Here is a 26,169-nt window from a genome sequence, read left to right as displayed (position 1 = left end):
TTTGATTTGAACTTTTCCCAGCAACCGGTAGATGAAGAGATACCCACTTTGTTTGGTGACCAAAGTGGGGTTCTAGAAGACGTCAGCCTCAGCCAAATAGATCAAGGCAGTTTCATCAACGAAAGCCTTTAAACCCGCCCTTAAGTGATACCATCGCAGCCGATTTCAAAGGAAAAGAATATCAAGCTACTTTTTAATTGATTGGTTTGAAAGCACAAAAGAAGCAACAGGTAATGAAATTCATGTTATTTGCGGTATTATTATTTTCCACACAACCCCGTATCGTGGTATAACACTTGCAAAGTGTATCATATTTATGTCGAAATATACATAGTATATTGTAACAATTTTTGTACTCAAACATATAAAGAAAAACAGGCTTTCAAAGTTAAAAATTTTGTCAGTTAGAGTACGATTGACGTCAAATTTCGTCTAAAACGTAACTTCTTCAATCTTTTTTAGTATATACTTTTTTCTTAGAATTTCATGTTCCATCGTCCAATGATAGCAATCATTTTTGTTGGATTTGACTTTTTAAATTGTTTTAAAATTATATTGGGGGTTATAGGAGTTTCGCCTGTAACGTCAGCAGTTTTTCTACCATAAAAATTTTGCCAGGCCTAATTCCTCTCAAAAAAGCTTCAAAATCCTAAAAAATACTTTCGAACCAATCACATGCAGTTGAGTCCCACGAAAGATGCTACGGAACATAAGGATTGGCCCACTGCCATCTCCAATGAAGTTGGATTTAGACTCCAAATCCAAAATTGTTCCGAATTTTTGCTTTTATTTTCTCAATAAGATTTTACTCTATTTTCATTGTAGAACGAACGTACAAAGAGTTTCTCCTGGCGGTGAAGGATGGCCCAACAAATGATACCACAGACCAGGCCTTAGAGAACTGGGTCCGTAACCTGGGCCTACAAACCCCTAGGTCTTTTCAAAAGAGAAAATATCATTCCAACTAAAAAATAGTTTTATGGTTAGGCTTTTTTCGTATACAAAAAACGAATTAAAACGAAAAGAAACGTACATTTTTTCGTTTAAAACCGTTTTTTGACGACTTCTTGATTTTTAACCCCCTGGAGTTAAAAAAGCGAATGTAAATATGAGCGTATCTCTAGGCGTATTTCCGTTTTTAAAAAAAAGTTAAAATAATTGAAATATTTTACAAAGATGATGCCTTTGAAGTTGAAGTGGTAGAAAACGATGCAAGGTACGTACTAGATGAAAAACACGAGGCAAACACAAAATGAAACAAGTAATTTCATGGACCTACCTGGTTATGCATTTAATACATATATAATTGATATCTAAGTGAGCAAAACAAATAGTGACGATCTATTAATATTAGTCGTTTGTTTCTTATAAAAAAACGTTTAGAAACCAAAATTTCATGCTCTTGAAATATTCTTTCATATTCAAGCCTTCGTGAGCATAAAAAGACATCTATCTCATAAAAAAAATTGAGTAATTTGACTAAGAACATTGATGTATGCTTATTAATAGTGATTCTTATAGATAAAGATGCGTTTTTTGAGCTGAAATGTTGTTTTACAAAAATCTGCTTGACCCATCTTTTACCTACTCTCATGCGAAAAATCAGAAAAAAAACAACGATCCAATATTTCACTGAGTCCAAAAAACCTTTTTTTAGCCGTTTTTTGGCCCAAATTTGCCCAAAAACATTTTATTTCGAAAATCGGGCTCCGTCACATTCGAGTGTTTATAGTTATTCATCTTTGTGAAAAATCATAAAGAATGAAAGAGCCAATCTCGAGAAAAGCCAATACCTAAGTAATTGATAATGTGCTTATAAAAAATATCGAATTTGGCCAGTTTTTCTATTAGGGATCTTCTCAAAAATAAAACCGATTATTTAATCGAATTTAATCGAAATATTCGCTTATTTTCTACATAAAATTCGATAAGTTAAGCGAAATAATTCGATTATTGATTATTGATTATCGATTATTTTCGATTAAATTCATCTAGTGTTAATTTGTCTAGTTTTTCACCAATCTAAGGTTTGCTGGAAAAAATTACAATTTTTCCAAATTTATTGCTCGTGGGTTTTCGGAACAGATGTTTTATACTCCTTCCTAGATTTTTTGAAGTGCTTGGGAAATAGCTGGCTCCTGGATTTTACTCCGAAATTCCCTCTCCTGGAAAAAAAGAACAAGTATTTTGAAAAATTCCGCCGCTGGTTGCTCCTGTTAAATAGTAGGATATGACTGCGTACTTATTACTTATAACAACTACCCCCCTTCGAAAAATGTCATATCAGGCACATAACTGTATAGGTCGGTATGTATAAAAGAAAGAATTTTGGCGGGAAACTGCTCACTCTGAATCGCTTATTGAGTGTTTCGTTGGTTACTACTACAACTTTGTAATTTTTTAATCGAATTTTTTAAAAATCAAAAATCATGAGTAATCAAGTGCTTTGTTATAAGTTTCAAGGCGAAAACAACTACAAGTCAGATTGGGCATCCTATTATCAAGGGGCTGTCGTCTGCGATATGATAAAGGTGACTTGGAAGAGGAAGGAGGTGGAGGTGGAAGTGGTGGCATTTGGCACCGTACAGGAGATAACAGGTATTTTGTAATATATTGTGACTAGAGTATCAGGTCTTGTTTTTGAGAGCTCTGTTAAGATTTATATATTGTGAATGCAGTTTCTTAAAATCCAGACATCAGGCTTTGTATAAAACAAATAAATGCCACTGTGTCGAAGGCTGAAGCATAATACTTGATTCGCAAAGTTAAGACAAAGAAGATTTCTTCTCCGTTTTCTTGCCTAGTGTTAAGTAGAAATATTTTATGGGTTTCATCAGTTCAGAATTAAAATAAGGGTTTCATTGAGAGCTTTTAATTTTATTTTTTAACTTTCGCCGATGAATATTTGTGTTTTTATTGAAACATTCAAATTCAATATGTTCGAATTTCAAAATGTTCGAATTTCAAAATGTTCGAATTTCAAAATGTTCGAATTTCAAAATGTTCAAATTTCAAGATGTTCGAATTTGTGAAAGATTCGAAAACTGTTTAGGCTTTATTTACACCGTATCAATAATTGTAGCGAAAATTAAAAAGATATAATGAAATGAATTTTACAATAATACACCTTTCCCGTAATTCAAATTTTCATGATTTTCACGAATTTTGGCTCTTTTCGCGAAAGTAAATGTCTTTAAAAATTCAGGGTGATATAATATCATAAGTAGAAAGAACATACTTAAATATGAGAGGATGAAATATTTGAGCATTTGAAATTTGAAATACAAACTTATTAAAAACACACTTCGTATTTTCCATCAACCCCGTAGGAAAGTATGCACTAGGGGGAAATTGTAAAATCGCTCGATTTTTTTAGTAAAAGCACTTGTTATACATTTTTGGAAAGCTAAGGGGTAGGGGAATTAAAAATACCTTAAGGGGATTAACTAAAAAAATCGAGCAACCTCAAAAAAACGAACAAATTTCCCCCTACTATAATCTGTCTGGTTATTAAAGTCAATTATATCCAATTGTGTTTTAGAATTCATCCAGAACGCAAAAGGGAAAACTAAAGGGAAAAAGTCTCAGTCCATGAAGACACCAGACGATCCCAAAAACGGTATGTTATAAAGCTAAAATACTGTGAATTAATTGTCTTTGCGATCATGTGATGAAATAATAAAATGAATAACTTGGCTAATACCAACCTCGATCCCTGCGTATTATCAGCTTTTTGATTCTTATTCTCTGGCGTCAATCAGTAACGTAAATAAACCTGGGATACACGGGGACGAGGTTGGGCTAATACTTCATATATTATTCAGAAAATGAAGTCAAAATCGCTACTTTTTGCCCATGTCGGCATATGCCGACATTGGCAAATAGGTCGAACCTTTTTTTTTCCCGTGGCAAATAGGTCGAACCTTAAAAAATACGAACGGCAGTTAAAGGGTTAATCTAATACATCAGGTCTAGATGAGGAAAACTTAATTCAATTAATTAATATACAAAAATATTCCTCACACTTCAGGCGAAACGAGTCAAAGGGTTCAGAATCTTCCGAATGAAGAAATCGTCCTTCCAACATTAGGTAAAAAATATTGTTGATCAGTGTATATATCCTCCGAACCCCCATAATAAAGAATGTTCATAGAGTCTGGCCACGGAATGATTTTTAAGCTTTTGATTTATTATGCGACCCGCTTTAATTTTACTTTATACGCTTTTTTAAAAAAGATCTAGTCTGAATAGACGATATCGCATTTAGATAAATGAAATGCATTCTGGTTTCTCGGGGACTCTCAAAGGAACTATAATGTCGATTATATACTGATCTGGAATAGATTATAATTCCCTTGAGGGTCCCGAGAAACCAGAATGCATTGCATTTATCTAAACGCGATATCGTCTATTAGGATCCTAGCCTCAGAATGCTGTAAAAATATTTTAGGATAATCTTCCCGGTTTTTATAAAAAATTTATGCTTTTAATTAAACTAATTAAACCAAACCTTTTTTTAGACGAAGAGGCAATCGTTAAACAGAGGATAGAGGAAACTGTAGTTACCACCAAAACCGGTATATATTTTCGCTTAGTTATAAGACCGCTTTATGAGTGTCAAAAATCAAGGGCTACATGACCTACAGGTAGCTAGTTATAAAAAGTGCAACAAACTTGTAAAACAATCAAAAGTAGCCATATTTGGTTTGATTTTTTATTTTGACATGTGACATTTGTTTTGATTTTGTATCCGCATACAGTTTGTTTAAAATTTCGCAAGTACTGTTTTGTCCCTTTATAATGGGCATACTGGAGAAGTGGGACGTGGGACGGTGGGACGCTCAGGTGGGACGCTAAGGTGGGACGCTAAAGTGGGACGCTGAGGTGGGACGGTAGTGGGACGCTAAGGTGGGACGGTAGTGGGACGCTAAGGTGGGACGGTAGTGGGACGCTAAGGTGGGACGGTAGTGGGACGCTCAGGTGGGACTGTAGTGGGACGCTAAGGTGGGACGGTAGTGGGACGCTCTCTCGTAAGGCTTTTGTATTTTTGCTTCTCTGATAATTATGTACGAGTAAAAAAGAACTCAATATGAGTAAATGAATACTTTCACAAAACACATATACATGATCTGTTCTTCAGTTTTCAACCTACACAGGATTTCGGCCAAAATATGTATATATTGATTTTTTTTATCATATAGTGGATGATAAACGAATAATAATAATATTCAAATTGGATGTTTGATCGAAAAGCTACCAAGCAATATGCGTGCGAGTCAGAAATAAACACCGGAAAATGTGTCATCAATGTGGCTGGCTCCTTATCTTCAGGCTCATATTGTCTAATTTATAGAACAATTTTATTATTTTCCAACACTTTCAATCCTTTGCAACTTTGTCTAGGCTAAATCTGGGAAAACCTAATGGCCAGTAAAACTTTTTTACCCCCTTTAATCATATATAACAGGTTTCAATAGGTTTTAGATTCTTCACACTAAGGTTTTTACAAAAGTGGTCCAGCAGCAGCCTGACTATATTTCGAAGAGTTTATATTTATTGAGAATAACAAAGTAATCATTCGAATCAGAGGGGTTTCCCCAGAAACACGATTTTGAATTCGAATGAAAAGAAAACATTCTAATTGTAATAAAGGGCTTTCCCCTCAGCATGAGTGGGACGGTAGTGGGACGTTCAAGTGGGACGCTCTTTTATTAGAATACTGTCTATAGTTTTTGGGCGCCACGTGTATGTTTCACCTCACGGGTTTTCCCTTTCACGTGAACAATGTGGATACTTTTATTATTCATGATGATGGTGTAACCCTTTGTTGTCGATTCGAATGTTTTCCTTTCATTCGAATTTTGAATTCGAAAAGTAAACATCTTGTCTCTGGGGAAATCCCTGTGATTGGAATGTTCATTTTTTATATGATACTCTTTAAAATCAGTTCTCGCAGATTTAGACATTTAGCCTCTAGGCTAAAAAGAGCGTTAGAATTGTTGAAATTGCTCTGTAAATTACACAATTGAATTACACAAAAAGAGCCAAGAGGAGGAGCCAGAAATTGATTTATCTGACTGACTAGCTTTTTGTGTCTTTGTAGCTTCGATCAAATTGATTATGTTATTATTTTATAATCCATTCACTATGAAAAAAGTCAAAAACATTTCGATCGGTCTGTGTATTGTTTATAAGTACTTGACCTGTCCCTCTTCACTGTATTATAAAAAGAAAAAGACAAAATACATATAAAAGAGCGTCCCACTACCGTCCCACCTTAGCGTCCCACTACCGTCCCACCTTAGCGTCCCACTTTAGCGTCCCACTACCGTCCCACCTTAGCGTCCCACTACCGTCCCACTTTAGCGTCCCACCTTAGCGTCCCACTACCGTCCCACTTGAGCGTCCCACCTGAGCGTCCCACTCGAGCGTCCCACCTGAGCGTCCCACCGTCCCACGTCCCACTTCTCCAGTATGCCTTTATAATGTATGTATTTTATTTGAGATCGAATTTCGAATGACGTCATTTTTTTCTTCTTTTTTTTCCAGTTGCTATTCACATACTCTGTACCAGAGTGTATCTCACGATTATCGTAGCGTAGTTCACTCTGTGCGCATTGTCTGTTTGATAAAAATTTTTCCGTACGGAGACCTCTGCGATGAAGTATGATTTTAAAATAAAATGGCCGCCAAAGTACGACAATTGTAAACAAAGGGATGGGGTCCATGATTGAGGGTCACTTTCTAAGCATGTTTTGACTGCTTTTTTAATGTTTTTTGAGCCAAACTAAAAGCTGAAAAGTAACGAAGACATACAGTATTCAAAATTGTCTAACAGAAAATTATTTTCCAATTACCCTATTTTTCCATGTAGTCCGCCAAATAAAAATATAAACATTTTGATTACAAAAGTTATGCCAACAAAACAAACTATAGCCACTCTACATAGATCAAATGCCGTAAAAGTAATACTGAATTGAATTTGAACATAAAAACATGCAGAGATACTCTGAGTATATTCTATTGCAAAGAACTGAAGTTAAAACCACTTTAAAATAAAAACAAGATTCCAATCAAACAACTTCTCTCTCATGTTCGTTAATTCAAAGATCCAAAATGTAAACAAAAAACATTCGATTTGTGCAAAAAGAGTTATTTTGCAATAGAATGTCTTCATTTACAGCTCTCTTTTATTCCATTTATTAAAAAATAAAGAAGTCAGTTTTGTTATGAAAACACTTTTCTTCGACAAACTTCTATACTTTTCTGACAACTCTGACGGCCATTTTGTCTTATCGCCTCCGATTTCTCGCCAAACTCCAACAGCACTCCATCGTAGCGGTTGGTTTGAAAAATCTCAAACCAGAAAAGACAATGACAACAGACCCTCTACGGTAATGAATTTTGAAATTAACCGTAGATATTGGGTTTGTGTACAGACAACTATTCACACTGAAAACGTAAATGACACGAACAAAAATGATACGAACGAATTATTACATCAAGTCCTGGTAATTTTAATTTACACCCGGGGGTACTAGGTTTGCGAGGTGACGGGTATGTCCGAGCCGAAAATCGAAAATTGACCCTTTGAGAGACAAAATTTTGGTGATTTTGGGACCCTTTGAGAGACTTTTTCCTAAATTTTGGTCCATTTTTTCCAAATTCTGGTTTGATTTTCACCAAATTTTGGTCAAAATTCTTGGAAATCGTGACCCTTTGAGAGAGAAATTTTTGATTTTTGTGATTTTGGGACCCTTTCAGAGACTAACTTTTGAATTTGTACCCCTTTGAGAGACTTTTGAGGAATGAGAAAAGGTACCCTTATGGCTCGCACATACCCGGCACCCATTTAGCCTAAGTAACCCCCCCCCCGGGAATTTACATATACTTAGAATTTTTAAGGTCTTAAGGGCTCTGACCATAGTCAGAAAATTAATTTTAGTATCTGAACATAAAAGTTATGTTTTAGATTCTTTAACACTTTTAACAAAGAATTGCCTTATAAATTGCTTTTGAATTAAACCCCTTAAGAGTAATTAAACACTTAATTGCAAAAATGACGTTATGAACTTTAAAAAGACGTTAATAATATGTTGCATCGCCTTCTTTTCTAAAAAGTGCTAAGTTTTAATGGGTAATTAACCTTTTTGTTTCGAACTTTTTTCAAACTGACCGCAAAGAATTGAACTATTTTAAATTTTGCAGAAAATTTTTCTAAAAAGAGTTGTCAAAAGTTATGACTGTTTTTTTAAGCAAAATCCAGATGAAAAATTGATGGAAAACCACTATTTTGAAGATTTCGAGACAAGAAGCATTTACAAAAATTTTCCGCAAAAATTTTTATTGTTCGGTAAAAGATACACCATCTACTGCGAAAAATTTTTCAAAATGTTCTTTCTTCGCTGAAACTAAGCTCTTCAAAGTTGAAATACTCTTCCTCGCAAAAGTCTTCATTTTCTTCTTCATCAAATTTTTTCAATGCAATTTTTGAATTTTCAGATTCGGGAATAGTTTATCTAACAGAAAATGTATCACATGCCATAGTTTTGTTAGTTACATCAGTCAGAAACACATTTTAAACACAGCAATTATGAAAAATTCACTATGGTCAGAGCCCTTAAGTATAATTTTACGTGTATGTGAAAAAAGCTTTACAAAAAAGGGATACTGTTTTCCAATCACTTTATCAACCCTATTTGCTCTAAGGAGGGGGCTTTTTTATACCGTACCAGCTGAAGACTTTTGTTTTATATCTTCATAAATATCAATATTAAATCCTCATCATTTTGCGACTTTTCCTAACAAAGCTTCAAAGACAGTCGGCATTTGCCGAGATTCACCTTATTATGAGAATAAGCGGTACAATTTTTTCATGTCACACTAAAATCAATCCAATTACAACTCTTTTTAAGAAATCGAATGAAGAAATCAAAGATATGGTGCTACATCTCAAAAATGAAGTGGACATGATCAAAAAATTTATTTGAAACAAGGCCACATCCAACCACCACCACCCAAATGCAAACCCAAACCCAAACCCAAACCCACAACCACAACAACAAAAAGAAATTCAACCAAGTCAAGAGAGCGAGATCGACAGTTTTTTCGAGGAAAACATCAGCTACATATCACTGATGACAGACGATGATCTGTTTCCCAGCTTACAACAAGAGGAAGTGGTGGAAGAAGAAGTGAAAACGGACAATGAAAAAAGTTCTTTGCCTGGTGCCCCCCCCCCAACAAAAAAGAGAAGAACAGTCAACCAAGCGAAGCGGATGCTAAAAAGGGAGCTCCATAATTCCTTCTCCCAGCACGAGTTGGCGACACACCGTTTCACAGCGGTGAATCGTACGTTCAAAGGTCAAGAAATCATTTGCGATGCGCTGTCGCAAACTCGGCTGAACAGGGCAATTGCCAAAGTCGACCAAAAACACCCTTTGGATATGGCTGACATTCGCGCAAGAAATGAATTGGGCGAAACCGTAAACCAAAAATGTAGGGCAGCCTTGAGAGCCACGAAAAAGCTACTTTAATCGTAGAAATTTTAGCTCATCGGAGTCCAAAAGGATATAATTGAAATAAAAAATGTAATCATAAAAAACTTGGTCGAGTCAAACAAAAAATTGCAAAAAACTGTTGAAAATCTTAAAAATAAAGTGAACAAGCTAGAACAACGTGAGAAGGAACAAACAATAAACATAGAAAAGCAAAATTAATATGGAATAGAGGCATGCCACAGACCTCCACCAACAAGAAACAACAAAACAAAAAGAACAATTCTCAGGTTTGTGCACAGAAAAAAACTCAGAAAAATGTTTAAAAAATAAAAAGAAACTTGGAAACGTCAACTTTACTGAACTTGAACTACCGGACTTGCCAATCTATATCAGTGAAAATCTCAACGACCACTTTAGAGAACTTTCTTGGATGTGTCGCTCGTTAAAAAGAGAAAACCTCATCTACTCTTACAAGTTTCAAAATCTATCTGTCAATCACATTCCAATCAGAAAATTATTTATTAATAGTATTTCTTAATGTGACCCTGAAAGGTGAAATCAGTGTTTTTTGATCAAGTTATGTTTATTTGAGATAAAAAAGTTCTTGTAGATTGCTATTGCTGAGATGTTGCGATCAACTGATTAAAATAGTCAAAAAATGGACAATAAGTCGTCCATTTTGGATAAGATATATGGTCAATTGATTGTCTTTAAAATGGACCATTGTTACTTAATTCGTGGTTTGAATGTTCCATATTTTTGAAAGCATCAGATTTCTCAATTCTATATCAGACTCGATAAACATACAAAATTTTAATGGCTCTAGCTTGAAGCGAATAGCGTTACCATATTTGGGCATACGCCAAAGAATAGACTTAAATTGGCACCAGCGGGTCGTAGCGGAAATTTCGAAAACACCAAATTTTTATGTAATGCATTATCCTTGGTCAACATACAAAATTTCAAGGCTCTAGCTCAAAGCGAATAGTATTACCATATTTGGGCATACACCGAAAAATAAATTTGAATTGGCACCAGCGGGTCGTAGCGGAAATTTAAAAAACACCAAATTTTTATATAATGCATTATCCTTGGTCGGGCGCCCTTCCACTTTCGGCGCCCCTTTGAAAAAACGCTCATTAGCCCTTTCTAAAACTCGAGTAACTACTAACTTCCTAACTAACTTAGACTGAAATGATACTTTTTTACTGTGGCGCCCTTTCTCGTTGCTAAGAAACGTTTAAAAACAATAATTTAAGTGGGCCCAGAAGTGAAAGAGATAATTTCATTTACTTTGTTCGATATTCTGTTTGATTTAGGTGTTTCTCTTTATTGACACACAATTTTCTCTCCGTTTACCACCTCTAAATACATTGTGGGTCTTAAAAGGAACAACAATAGAACAGATGTCCTCCAAATTGAGCTCGAGAGATGTGCACATGACTTGTATGTGTGCGAGTATGTTTTAAAAAGATATATTGAGAGATAGCACGAATGTACAGAAGTAGTATAACAACAAGACAGACAAAGAAAGAAAGCAACATAAAGATGAGTACTTCAAACAAGAAAAAGAAAAGTGGATGTCAAAACCGAAAATTTAAAAAAATGCGATTAGACGAGGAAGCGAAGTATAAAGTTCAGATGGACAATTATTTCAAACCAAAATCTCATGAAAGTACCGTAAATAACAACATAAGCGAGACATTAATTCAAAATCAAGAGTCTTCTTCACAGTCCTTTTCAGAACAGCTAGAGTGCTCGTCTGGACCTGGAGTTGATCTTGAACCACAAATGATTGAAAATTGTACTGATTTTGAACCTCGTAATGCAAGCGTAAACTTTTCTGATGACATATCTTCAATGGAAATAGAAGACACGTTTATGATAGAACATCGTGACCTTGACCCTCAATTAGAACACTACGACCATCAATCAGAATCTTCGGAGGATGATCAACATGATGAAACCAAATCTGATGACATCGAAAAGGTTTTTAATGTGTCTTCCGTTCTTGGAAAAAGCCTAAGCCACGAGGAAAAACTAGCCTACCTCAATCAAACCCCTTGTCAGCCTTCAAAAACTGAATTAAGCAAAAGACAGAAAATGATAAAAAACGTTAATAGACACTGTTCTGAAACTGTATTTTTTCGAAAAGACGGGTCGAATCGATCATGGCTTACTTACTCGCTTGAAAGTAACGCGTTGTATTGTATCCCTTGCCTTTTATTCTCTGACGAAACTTCCCGAGGTGAAAGTCAACGTAAAAATCAGGGAAGCGCATTTGTCAAAGAAGGATTCACAAATTGGTGTAAGCAGTACACATCAGTACCAGATCACGAGGCATCAACTACCCACATCAACTCAAAGCTTGCCCAGGTTATGTTTCAACAAAAGAAATCGATGAGAGATATTTTGGATGCCCAGGATAAAAAGCAGGAGGAATTGAGAAAGCTGGAGGTTGAATCGAACCGAAAAATATTGAGCGAGTGATAGACACTATAGTTCTCTTAGGGAAACAGGAGCTTGCTTTTCGAGGACATCGAGAGTCGCTGGCATCTGATGAATCGGTAAACAAGGGAAACTTCCTAGAAATATTAAAGTACCTTGCCAGCTACGATGATGTGATAGCTGCCCATTTAGCAAACGTGGAAAAGTCCCATTTTGAATTAGAGGAGAAAAAAAAGGGAACCAAGAAAGGCGATAAGGCACGTAGGTTTGGTAGAGGTAACAAGTTGACTTTCTTAAGCAATGACACACAGAATAAGCTCATCGAAATAATTAGCAAAGAAATTGCAAAAGAAGTGGCAAATCTCATTAAAGATAGTGTAGCTTGGGCTATAATTGCAGACACAACCCCAGACGTTGCTAAGCACGAACAGTTCAGTTTGTGTGTTCGTGTTGTTGAGAAAACTGGATACGTAAGTGAACATTTATTATTTTGTACTCGAGTTGGTGGTACTACCGCTGAAATGTTGATTAACCAGGTGTCGAAAGAAATGAAAACTTTACAGATATCCTTCGAAAATGTCGTAGCGCAAACGTACGACGGTGCTTCTAATATGTCGGGAAAGTACAATGGCCTGCAAGCAAAATCAAAAAAAGTCTGGATACGAGTGACGTATATGAAAAAATGAAAAAGAAGAAGATCAGATACATTCGTAATTTATCACATGAGAAAAACTCACCATATTTAACATGGCAGGAGACATTCAAGACGAAAAGTGAAGAGGTAATTTGGTTATCCAGGAGCACTGACTTTGACGACCAACGGGGACTGCTGCCACTAAAGTTGAAAATTTTTCTAATTTTGACCCTGAAAATTGTCCAAAATAAGCAAAAGTCGACCCTCTCAGATATACAGATATACATCTTGAAAACATATTGAAAATTAGTAAATTCGAACCCTTTCAGGTATCTTCAGAGCCCAAAAAGGAACCCTGACCAGCGATCCCATACCCAATTTTGCCAAAGTGTCTCCCATAGGTGGAATTGTAAATAAACCTTTGATAGAGACACTAATGAGAGGATTTCATTAATTCACTATGCATAGAAAGCAGAGAAAGTCATGCTGCGTGAGAACATGGATTGGGAGTGGCAATCCAACGGAGATCTTTCATTATGGAACACAGCGAGTGCAACTACACAACACCCTGTAACAAAAGAAGAAATATGGTTTAATCAAGTCACGGCTGCACATTCATCTTACTACAAAGACATGTCAATTGTAAGTTATCGTTCAAAACAATATTTCATCAGAAAGTTGTAAAGTCTGCTAAATCAAGCGCCTCACGCGCCAGCGCCATTTTTTCATGCGCCTTGAATTTTTTGACGTACCTTATATTCTTCACGCGTCTTTAGTTTTCACGCGCCTTGATTATTTTCATGCGCCCTTGAATTTTCACGCGCCCATATTTTCTACGCGCCTTAATTTTTTTCGCCCGCCCATATTTTCCAGGCGCTTTTAATTTTTTTTCACATGCACCCTAAAATTTTTACGCGCTCTAATTTTTCACGTGTCTTGATTTTTCACGTGCCTTGATTTGCTACTTAAGAAATTCTTAAATTTAAGTTTCCCACAGTTTTAAAAGAATTATTCGGGGGTCTCAATAAGAAGGGGGGGGGGGGGGGTTCCGAAAATTTCTGAAGAAAATTAATAAGCGGGGGAGACATTTATTCGCGACCTTAGAGTAATCCTTTTCTCTTTCCAGAATGTAAGTAACCAACATTTACCGGCCAATCAATTTCCATTACATACTTGTTACGGTGATGGTGAAGAAATAACCGACGAAGAGGTGGATGAAATTCGTTCGGCCACGTGGTCAAATGCAATGTCGTTGAAATTACAACCTGGAGATGTTTTATCACTCGATAATCTATTAGCGTTACATTCAAGAATGAGCTACGAAGGAGGAGAAAGAAAAATATTGGTTAATCTAAGTTACTAAGTTACTAGTTTGATTGCAACCGTTCGCGACGACCGCTTTTGCTTTTTAACCCGTTTGTGACGAACGGCTTAAAAAGAAAAGCGTTCGTGAAGAACGCTTACGAAAATTTTGAGAAATGAAACCGTACGCGAAGAGTGCTTTTCCGTTTGCCGCGAATGCTTTTAAAGAATTATTCAAAAAACCGTTCGTCACAAACGGTTCAACATACGCAACGAATGGATTTTAATGGGAAAGATTTCTAAGAAAATTTACTTCGCATTAACTTAGATTTAGGGAACAGGGAATGAATTTACTTATTCGAGTTATTTAGTTACTTCTTTCATTAATCTAGTGAGCAGAGGCAATATTTCATAGTGTGCACCCCCCCCAGAATAGTGTAGGGGGGGGTGTTGCTGATTTGGGTCGAAAATTTTCAGGTGGGATTTGGGGTTTTCCAGGTTTTAGGTGGGAGAAACAAGTTAAGGTGGGAGTTAATTTCTTTAGGTGGGACTTTGGGTGTTTTGGAAAAAGTTAAAGTAAAATTTCTTATTTTCAGATTTTCAGATTTTATGGTATATTTTTTTTATATACTTCATAAATGTATATAATAGACATAATATATTTTGGATTTAACACAGGTTAAATTGCGGCTTAACTTTTATTTGATAAGCGCTATATACAGTATTCGAATGGCTGGGTGGCCGCCCTCCGCCAACTGAGTCTACTTTACTAATAGCCATGCGACGTCATGTTCAAAATGGCCATCACATCTCCCTGTTCAAGTCGACGCTCCAACTGAAAGCTGACAGGATGAAATATTTTACCTCCCTCCCTCCCTGCAGTTATGGTTGTAGGCGACCCTCACTTATTTATACTAATATTGTAGTTATCGGGACAAATTTTCCCCAATACTTCTTATTCGAGGATTAGCCATAATTTCATGCCAAACTTATATCTAACGACTCACACTTAGTTCTAAGCCGTCTGACTACTTGATTGGTTTCTACCCATAATGTAGGTCATAGGCAAATGGAAAGTTAAACATATGTAATATATTGCATCTTCATATTACGGTAAAGAAATTTTGTTTTGTTCCTCGAATTAGTATATTTTTTTTTGTTTTTAGCTGGGATCTGGGAGTCTGGGCTGAAGGTGGGAATTTTAGGATAAGGTGGGACCTGAATTTTCAGGTGGGACCTGGAACCCCCTTGCACACACTATGATTATCTTTTGATGAGAAAGGTGGTCTGTTTGACTACAATATCAATCCCAGATATCAAAACTATTATACATAATTATAAACCCCGACGTGACAAAAAGCCTCTTTTTAATTAACACCTAATGTTCGTCTTTAGATTCAAGAACTAGAAAAGGAACCAGTTTTACAGGCGGACGAGATGGAGGTCTACTTCAATACTGGTTCCCAGATCGACGAATTCCGATTTTGCGGACTCTGAGGTGAAAAGGCTTGGAAAAATCATAACAAGTCAAAATTTGGGATGCACAGGTAAAAAAATGTTAACTGGACGGACAAATGGCAAACAAGATGGCGATCATCTTTGTGCAGAATTAATTTCTTGGTGTATTCGAATAGAAATATCTCATCGAATGGATAGAAGAACACACGGTTAACAGGTTAAGTGGTACTTGGAAGAACCGTTGTGGTTTACTTTGATAAGGAGAACGATGATGACGTGGATGATAGCGAGAGCGAAAACGACGAAGAAGACATCACAGAACTGCATCGTTTCGAGAAAAAAAAACTTAAAAAGCTTAAAGAAAAAGCGAATAAAAATGGTAAACAAGAACACATTAACTGTGTTCACTTTGAAGATTGATTTGTTCGATGAAGATTTTCAAAAAGAGTAGAGAGGTAGAATTCCAATTTATACCGAATCATCTGCTAGGAGTCCAGGGCCGCAATTCTATGTTTGTTAAATTTGGCGGGGATTTAATTTGGCGAATTGCCAAATTCGCCAAATTTAATCCCCGCCAAAATTCATCCACTTAAAGTATAAGAAATGTTGTAAATCCACTATACCAATAGAAGAACACCTTAATTTAATTCTATTCTAATAAATACGATTTTTTATAAGAACAAACTATTATAAGAACATGTCCGTGTGAAACTAAACAAGAGAAAACCACAGGAGGTGTAGCCCGAGAATGCTCTATTTTTATCAGCAAACTTGCTGGAAAAATATCAACAAAGCAAAAATTCCAAAAGAGTGAGATTGTAAACGGATTCGACGCAAGATTTCTGATCTGTTCAGTAGTAGTGGCCTGTCTGAGAGGTGAACGTTCGAGTCGTTCGTTTACCCCAGAGCAGGTTGCATTGAAGGATCCGAAATTGACGGAGATCTTGACGTCGATGCATGTTTGAGTGACGTGCAAAGAGCGGCGTTTGATAATATAGTATTTATACAGGTTTTCGTTTTCATTAAAAAGAGAAAACCTGATTTACTCTAACAAGTTTCAAAATGAATCCTTGGTTGTCACAGCCAAGGAAAACAGCAATGCAAAAATCAAAGTTTCACATAAGGACCATCTTCTAAAGTATTACAAAAAATTTTTTCAACCCAGATAATAACATTGAAACTACTGAGTAGCTTATTTCACATTTCTCGCATATCTTCGGGTCTTCGAACAATTTACTTACTGCTCCACCATATTTGTTTACAATTTTTTCATAACAAATCAGTTGCTAAGCACTTTTGTCCAATACGATTTTTCATGATGGTGTGCTAGCTATGGTCTGTACACTTGTGTTGTTTTTCTCATTCAAAACCAGTGCTTTTTCAAATCCCGTGGTTTCATCTTCCTGTCAGAGGTTTGTTTTTTCTTTCTTCTTTAAAAATCTTTATTTTTTTATTTTGGCTTGGAAAAATCATCACAAGCCAAAATTTGGGTTGCACAAGGAAAAAAATATTAACCGGACGGACAAACGCAAATGGCAAACAAGAACACATTAACTGTGTTCACTTGAAGATTGATTTGTTCGATGAAGATTTTCAAAAAAAGTATAGAGGTAGAATTCCAATTTATACCGAATCAGAATATGACCACAACATTAACAGCTGAAGAAACATCGACACCCTGTGGCAAAAAGAAGAAAAAAACCCAGCAGTGTCGATGATAAAAAAGGAGATGGAAAGATGTTTTCTATCTTTAGTTTAATTTTATACTTGATAATGTAAGTTTGTCTTACGAAATGCTTTGTTGTGTTTTAAAATGTAGATATGCTGGTATGGCTTATTGAAATTGATAAAGATGGAAAGTATTTTCAGGGTGGATGAAATGAAAAGCCAGAGGTATAGAGAAGTTGAACAAACCCAGATATTCACCCACGGAACAAGTGTGCCAAATTTCAGCCAAATCGAACAATTTTTGAAGTCTCCAGGCTGCCCCAAAGTTTTGGGACATACACACAGACAGACAGACATTCTCAGATTCTAACTCAACTGAAGTTGAGAATATATAAACTCCGACGTGACAAAAAGCCTCTTTTTAATTAACACCTGATGTTCGTCTTTAGATTCATGAACTAGAAGAGGCACCAATACTAGAGGCGGACGAGATGGAGGTCTGGTTCGTACCAGAAGAAGAGCAAGAAACATCATCCACATCGACACCAGTGGCAAAGAAAAGGAAAAAAACCCTGCAGTATCAATGATAAAAAAAGAAAAAAAGAGTGTTTTTACCATAGAGGAAATGAAGACTCAAAGATTCAGGGAGGTTGAGCAAAAATATAAGGGCAAAACCATCTTGTGTGGTCGACTGTCACCCACACGGCTCCAAAATCTGCCACCCAGAGCCGCCACCCAGGCTGCCCAATCCACCACCCAGAAGAATGCCGGGATTTGAGAACGAATAATGAGATCAGAAATATTGTAAATCATAAGTGCCGGAACTATACCAATAAAAGAACTCCTTAATGTAATTTTATTTTAATGAATACTATTTTGTTAATAAAAACAAACTATATAAGAACATAAGCTTCGATGGCCTAAGGGAAAAAGAAGAGCTGGTAAATGATATTTATCCTGTTGGTGGATGCAACTTGAGTTATATAAAAAGAATGATTTCATAACTGATTTATATTCTTCAATAATTCTTGTAGGTATGAAACTTTCTTTATCGTAAATGAAATTCATTATAATTTTTCCAATCTTTTCGTCATACATATAATAAAAGTCTTTTTTAAGATTTTTTACATTTTCCAGACGTTGCCAATCACAGCAAGGTGAATTAAATATACTTTCAAACAAGTCGTTAAAATAAAATAAAGTTCTAATAATTGGCACAATAAGGTTTTTGGTTTTATTTATTAAAGTTTCTTTAAACAATTTATAGATTTCATCTTCAATATCTGCAAAAATTCCATAAGTCCTAGGACTGACATTATTATTACGATTGTTGTAAATAAATGCAAAATCTTCTGATTTATTACATATATCCATAATTGCCAAAACAACAAAATAATCATTTTCAAAATTGAAATATTAATCAATCTTTTTTCCTCCTTAAGAAGTGATACAGCATTATCATAGTTTGGTTTATTTTCGATCTTTAAAAATTTTTTAATTTTGTTAACAGCCATTTTTTAACTTTGAATTATCTGAAATGAAATAAAAATAATTTTTTTTCTTTTTATAGTGCAACTGACAGAGGAACAAAAAGCTTTGTTTGTAAAGTTCAAGAAATCATATAATTTCTACGAAATGATGCGAGTGAGCAAGACTGATGTTAGCAGAATGACTCCTGAAAAATTGCATAAAAAAATTACGCAATACATTGAAAAGTGTACTGCTAAAGAAGACCAATTATTTTCTGATCCTGAAAGCAGCGATGAAGAACGTATGTTTGTTGAAACCCCTCAAGAAGTCGATGCTTATGGCAAACCATTTTTGTTTCCAAAAAATACGCTGTATTTTGAGGGCCGTCGTGATTTGCAAAATTATGAACGATACCGACCACAAGAATTACCTGAAAATACCTTGTATAAATTGATACAAGGAAAATATATCTATGCTCAAAATGTCAATCTTCCAAGAGATCAAGCTAACAAAACAGTTGGTACCTTTCTGGCAGAAGTCGAAATTGTTGGCCAAATCACACCTGGAAATGACAAAGCCACAGCTGAAAATATCAGTTAGAGTCAGGTATATAATGCTGAGAAACAAAAAGAGCTGAAGCACAAAATTTCCAATCCTACTTATTATTTAGATGATGAAGATAAGCGCAAATTCACTTTGAATGCTGCTTCCGATACCGCTGTGTTTTCAACAATTGCTGACGAGTAAAGCCGCATGTTTTTGGATTTCGGATGTGAAAAATTGGAAGCCAAGCAGATAAGATCAGATTTTGGTCGTCATGAGCGTACAGTTATGCCTCAACGTATTCTAGTGTATCTTAACACAGCTCAAGTCAATTTGTTAATGAATGCACGAAGAGATGATGATCATTCAATCTATTTCGTACGTACCACCGTCACTGATCCTGTTCATTCGCACAACTTGGCTAGAAACAACAACATTGTCGTCGGATATTGGGCACTGTCGCACGAAGATTGCTTGAAATTTGGTTTGTACGAAAAAGTTCAAGTTCGAGGAAACGACAAAACCAAGATCAAAGATACCTATGGCCATTCTTACGACAACCCCATGTATCTAAAAGGTAATCAAAATGCCTGTGATGCTATTACATTAGCTCTTATGTATGTATTAAAATGTTCAGAATATCAGTTGAAAGAAAATTTCGACAGAGGAGCGTCTAAAGATTCCACCAAGTTTAAGATTCCTATCCCATCATACATGGATGTTAACGGTCTCGGAACGTCAGCATCAAAAAGAGAAGGTCGACCTCGAAATGCAAAAAAAGCTAAAGCCGCTGTCGCTGCCGCCGCCGCTGTTGCTGACGAAGCATCTACCTTGAGAGATAGATCACGATCTCCACTTCGCGCTGAAGAAGATGATAATATTTCTAAATTAATTGCATAAAATATTTGTTTGAATTTAAAAATTTACATTGTTAAAATTTTGTATTAAATTTAAAACTTGAAATATGAAATATTATATTAAAATTCATTAATAAAAAAAGACTTTTTTTTACAAATTATTCTTTGAACAAATATTTTATATATTTTTTTCTCTCTTTAGAATAACTGAAAAAAAAAAATGTCAGAAAATAATATTGAAAGCTCGCAAGTTGATTTAAAAGTTGATAAAAGTTGTGAACCAGACTATGATTGTGGTTGCGGACCAGGGCAACGAATTGGTTGTACACACTGTAAGTATAATAGTTTATTTTGGATGAATAATTTAAAATTAATTTAAAAAATCATTAAATCTGCAAAATATAAAATTATATTATTTTTTATAGGTTCTTCATCGGATTGCAGGCAAAAATTCGTGAGCAAACACCAAAAAAATTATTTATTAGGATTACTCAAATTTTCATTTTCATCAGGATTTACTTTAGGGAAATTTCAATCATTGTTTACATTTTGATTTTCATTGCTAGTCCAACTACCATTAAATACCAAGCGCTAATTTACCATTTTGATTTTTGACGACATCATCATATTTTGGTGTCCAGGCTACATGAGACCACTAGGCTAGGTTCTTACATGCTTGCTTGCATACTCAGTTACAATCTTAAGCTCTCAAGGATAAGGCGCTCAAATCAGATCAAGACTAATCAAATCAAACTTTAATTTTTTCAATGGTCATCATTCAAGTCAAGTTCAGACTTTTCAGACATTTTTCATAATGCTGGCAGGCTAATAGGTTTTGCTTTCTTGCTTTTCATTTTCGCCTTTCACTCTTTCCAGCTGGCTGCCATTTTGTTTTAGCAGCATGCTCCAGGTGGCCATTTTGTTTTTTATGCATACTTAGGTCAGGTCATGTGGACTTATATTTTAAAACCAAACATTTTTTCATTTATTATTTTAATTGAGCTATTAATTGTCCAACATATCTATCTTGTACATTTTGTTCAATTAAAATATTTATTAGTCATATATTTTAATTTTTAGTTTGAACACCACTCATTATTTGTTACAAACACTGTCGTCTGGATCATTTGAATTCAAATCTTTTTAGACTAGACAAGATGATAATGCTTGAAAGCATGCTAACGAAATATCTAAATACCGAGCAGAAGTTAGAGCAGTCAAAAAGCAGTCTGATGAAAAGAATTTGAAAATCACTGATCTGAGAATGCGTATAAAAGAGATGAAAAAGGCGTGTACGGACTACGAGTGGCAAATATCGGGATCTAAGAATTTAGTGAAACAAGGAAAGGCGGAAAATGAAGAACTTAAGAAAACTTTGGAATCAGCTACATAAGATAGATAGCCTTTAGAAAAATAACCAAGAACTGGTTTCAGATAATAATCAACTGGAGGAGATCCTTCAAAGACAATAATGGAGTACTTAGAGACGCATTGAAATTGGCGAGAATCGAGATAGAGAGTTTGAATAAAAGAAACCAAGACCTTGAGTCCGCTAAATTGAACTCAGAGGAGAAATTTCACAAGTCAAAAATCGAAAATGTAAAGCTGAGTAGTGTTGTAAAAACAGCGAGGATTGAACTAGAGAGTTTAAGCAAAAGCAACAAAGAGCTTGCTTCCGTTAAATCGAGTTTGGAAGACAAACTTCACAAGTTCAATGAAGAAAATCAAGAATTAAAGAAGTTGAACATCCGATTCAGTGACGAGAAGAACGCCCTATCCAACTCAAACGAAACGTTAACATCCGAGTTAGTTAAAATGAGATTGGACTTTGGCTTTCGGGAAACAATCATAAGGAAGACGAAGAGTAGACAAGAATTGACTCACTTTAAAAGTAAATGTGAATTTACAAGGATCGAAAGAGATCATTTTAAGAAATCACCTCCAGATTACAAAATCAGAAAAGGAGAAAAAACACACTCGATTCGAAAAAGCCTCATCGCAAAATTCTGCTGCAAAGATGAGAGCATTTGGTTTTTCCCACGTCCACGTTGGTAGTTTTTGTCAATTATATCTTTCAATTTTTATATTTTCAGATTTAAATTTTATACATTTTTAAATTCATTTCCTTAAATAAGTTTTCAAAAATACCTAAAATATTTCAAGCATCTAATATCTTTTACAACGATTAATTTGAAAAAACAAAGAAGGATTAAGATTTCTCGGTGAAACGATCCTTTGTTTAAGTAGAAGCTATACCACTTTTGTAGAATAGAAATTAAAAGAAAAGTCATTCTAATCCAAGTCTTTTTCTACCACTAAGACTTTTACCACTTTTCTGGTCGTAAGTGAAGTTGATACGAAAAGGATAAGTAGAAGAGCTTTGAAGGTTTTACTGAATTCTTTTTTTAGCTGTTTCAAGGTTTGTCTGGCCCTTGACTACATTTAATTCTAGAATTCCATTACACACTTCTTATGAGAGCCAATTAATTTAGACTCAGCTAAAAAATCAGGTTTAAGGCCAGACTTCAGCGTGTACAGAGTGCTAAAAAGTTACTTGTACATTTAAAAAAAATAACTCCTGAAGTTTCGTTTTGATTCTATGAAACGGCAGTATAAGGAGCAGGAGTTGCTTGGAGCATGCCAACAGTAGCCAACTCTCAGATGCCTGATAACCGGGGAATGGAAAAATCTTCAAATTTTAATAAACGTGGGGACATAATTGCCAGAGGGGTTGAAAATTTTGACTAAAAAAAAAACAGTAAAAAATTGACATATTAAAATTGACAACCTTCGAACCAATGAAGTAAAATTAAAAAGTAGCACACCAAATTTTAAGTTAGGCTTTTCTTTGAATGATTCCGAAACAATCTCTTTTCTACTGCCTACAATCAGGGTGGCCAGCGATTTCGGGAATCCAATTTCCAGTATAATCAAGTACATTTTTACACATTTTTTCCATTTTTCAAGTATATTTTCAAAATTTTCAAGTATCTTGGACTAAGAAAAATAAGTATATTCAAGTACATACTCGACTAAAATTTCACAAACAATATAAAGAAAAAGGGTGGTGAGTTATCCCGCGCTGGACACCAATCCATGATTTGACCTCCGCGGCATCATGAATGATAAAATCAAGTATATTCCAGTACTAAAGATTTTCATTTCCAGTATATACTTGAAAAATAACACTTTTATCAAAATTTCAAGTATAATCAAGTATCAATTTTTTTTCCCAGTTTATTCAAGTATTTTCAAGTATTTCCAGTATCGCTGGCCACCCTGTACAATATCAAATCAAAGAAGGAAACTAATTTCTGGCACAGTTGGTAGTTACAGGTTACGTCATTACCTATTGTTCTGTTCGTAAAAATGGATAGACACCAGTGTACTAACTGCCAAAAGGGGTGGTGTATATTTTCAAATTTGCAAAATACGGCAGTTAGTACACCTGTGTACTATCTGCCGAAAGGGGTGGTGTATACAGAATTTTGGAAGAAAAAAGGTGTATTAACTGTTTTCAAAACGAGAATTTTAAACTAGATTTCTCAGATTTTTACTGTTATCAGTTTATGAGAGGTTTATGGTTCTATCTTTTTTATGTATCTTCTTTCTAGGACAGTCAGGAATACCTTTTAACAGCTTGACACATGACATTACAATTCTAGGAACTCTTAGAAATATTCAAAATAAAACATTCGAATTTGAAAATTTCGAACTTTCGAACGTTTTCTGTTTTGTTTTGGTAATCCGATCATCCGATCCATAATCGGGAAAAATAGAAAATTATCTAAAGATGGTGGATAAGTTGCTGAACAAACATGCTGTGTTTTCTGTCTAAAAAATGTTTCTGGAAAGTCATTATTGTCACTTTAACTAGTTAAAACTACTTTTTTCCTCAGTTTCATCGAGAGATATGATTATACTTTTTACAAAAAAGGAAAAACTGGGAAAATGACTCTTTTTGTGTGTTTTTGTCTCGTTTTTCCTGATAGTGTACTGTATATCTGATTAGAGTGACCTGTATATAATCTGCTGTAATTTGTTTTTACATGATTTTAATAATTTTTTACATGATCGGTTTAGAAATAAAAAACCTAAGATACTGAAATGCAAATATGGGAGATAAATCAAATAAGAATACAAACTGTGAAAGCTTCAGAAAATGTCGTCACTGTGGTGAGATATATAATTTGAAATCTGTAGGACACAATATCCAGAATTATAATCGTCATGTTGAGGCATGTGCAACCCGTAAAAGAAAAATTCAATCAGCTTCCATAACAAAAAAATTATTCATCAATTTTTCCCCCTACTGCGGTTAACCTACTCCATAATTTGTTATATTTTTATTTGTTTGAAAGTAGTTAGTGGTAAAAACCTGGTAAAGACAGGTAAAAACGTAAAAATACACCTCATAAAACCTCCCTGGGGTGTGAAATTCACCTGGAATGTACCGTAGAGAGACGGATCCTTATTTTTTTTGGGGGGGTATATATATTGAGCAAGGTCAAAGACAGTTAGTACACGGTGTACTAAGTGACAGGGGGTGGTGGTGGGGTACAGATTTTTCCAAAAATCAGTTAGTACACATAGTGTTCTGTACTAACTGCTTGCCCCCCCCCCTGTGGTACCTTCACATGAAATCAAAAGAAGCAGAAAGAATGTTTTTTGGCGATGGTGAAGCATTCATAGAGAATCAGCTAAATAAAGATGACATGTTGTACACATGTTTCTTATAGATTATTTTTTGTTAATTGTAGAAGTTGAAATGGGAAAAATAAATAAAGCAGTTTTTTTTATTGGTACCTATGTAAACTAGGAATGAAATTATATATCTTTATTGCAATGTTAAGTCATGATATTATATGAATTCATTGAAAATTAAGTCATATAGACTAATTTTTGGTTTATAAGCTTTAGAAATTAGGCTAAAACGCCTCAGATCCAGTCTAAAAACCTACGTCGTAGATTCTGTACGTCATTAATAGCTTCATGCTTAACCTCGCTAATGTATTTTGCGAATTAAACAAAAATAGCGATGATAGGAAATGCATTTGCGTTAAGGGTAATCTACCATGGCCTAGAGTGTCTCCAAACCTACCAGGCATGGCCGTACGCTGATATATCATATCGCATCAAACCTTCCACAAATGAACCATGAAAACGTTCTTCCGTGTGACGAAATCAGTGATCACGACGGTCCGTATGTTATTTTCGACGTCCACAAACCTCGTTTCGAGCCACGATACAAACACATCCGAATGGAAACTGATTTCAACGCTGCTTAATTTGTCCCTGATGTTGAGAAATTCTTTCAGGGATTTGAGTTGCCAGAAGACAAACTACACTGTTTTTTAATGAACTGTTTTCATCCCGTTTAAACGAACTTGCAACACTAGTTAAATGCAAAATCATTAGACCACCCGCGGCTTCATGACTGAAAGAACTCGAATATTTTGAACTGACCAATAAGATCGAAGGCAGAATCAGAGAAAAAAAGAGAAGACCACTTGTTACGAAAGACGAAACATTCTGCGGAAATGCAGGGATTTCTTGATACCTTGCTGAAAAGACACCCAGAGGGGAACAACAACGAACGCAAGACATTCGATACTCTATACGATTCGTGTTTTCCTTGTTTATGGTCAAAGACAAAATCTAGCTTAAATGAGGCCAAATCTAAAGTTGTTATCGACACGCTTGCAATTGTGGCTTACACCTAACCATTTTCCTTCTTGAAAAGCTTTAAATTGCTGGGTGAAATCAATGATGGTTTTCTAGATAGGATGCTGATTTCCAAATCTCCTTCAAGTAGAAGAGGTTGAAAATTGCTGTGAAAAATTATGTTTGCTCCCACTACAAAATTTCCATAATAGTAAAAGTTGGTTGAATTCTAATATAAATGTAATTAGAATTTGCATTATTCTTTAAACTTCAGTTGAAGTTACAGCTATATCATATTCCTGGTCTGAGTGAAATTGGCCTATGTATGGTAACGTAACGATGGAAGGATTGGGTCGGTAATGATGATTGCAAAATCTGTATCATAAATGAGGACGTCTGCTACCTCCAACACAATACAAACGAGAGATATATCCCACAATGGATTTTACCAGTAAAAAGGATACCTTCGAATTTTCAGAAAAAGTGTTGAATATACTGCTGCTGGCTGCAAAAAAGCTAAAATGTTGCGCTTTTTTAAAAGGCAATAACTAGCTCACAGTCTGGCCAGCAATCGACATAACTTTAGAAAATTTTTTGTCTGACCCAGCCACCAAACAGGTAACCA

At 35.2% G+C, this 26,169-nt stretch overlaps 2 protein-coding genes across 2 annotated transcripts in view; one reads left to right on the top strand and one right to left on the bottom strand.

The window, feature by feature from the left end:
* Nucleotides 1-2,005: 2,005 nt before the first annotated feature.
* The window catches only part of LOC136821768 (endosome-associated-trafficking regulator 1-like), a 30,333-nt gene continuing 6,169 nt past the window's right edge, over nt 2,006-26,169 (bottom strand). The window contains exon 9 of the mRNA XM_067077983.1: nt 2,006-2,165. The gene's annotated coding sequence lies outside the window, so the exon portion shown is untranslated. The remainder of the gene's footprint in view (nt 2,166-26,169) is intronic.
* LOC136821769 (uncharacterized) lies at nt 11,049-11,990 on the top strand. Its single transcript, XM_067077984.1, has one exon. It carries the CDS (start codon nt 11,049-11,051, stop codon nt 11,988-11,990), a length of 942 nt encoding a protein of 313 aa, XP_066934085.1.

Source organism: Clytia hemisphaerica, unplaced genomic scaffold (assembly GCF_902728285.1).
Source record: "Clytia hemisphaerica strain Z4C2 unplaced genomic scaffold, Clytia hemisphaerica genome assembly, whole genome shotgun sequence".
Classification (NCBI taxonomy): Eukaryota; Metazoa; Cnidaria; class Hydrozoa; order Leptothecata; family Clytiidae; genus Clytia; species Clytia hemisphaerica.
The sequence above is the reverse complement of the archived record's forward strand: the minus strand, read 5'-3'. Positions and strand labels throughout refer to the sequence as shown.

Coding starts and splice junctions, on each gene's coding strand:
- LOC136821769 (XM_067077984.1), top strand. CDS start 11,049: ATGAGTACTTCAAACAAGAAAAAGAAAAGTGGATGTCAAAACCGAAAA.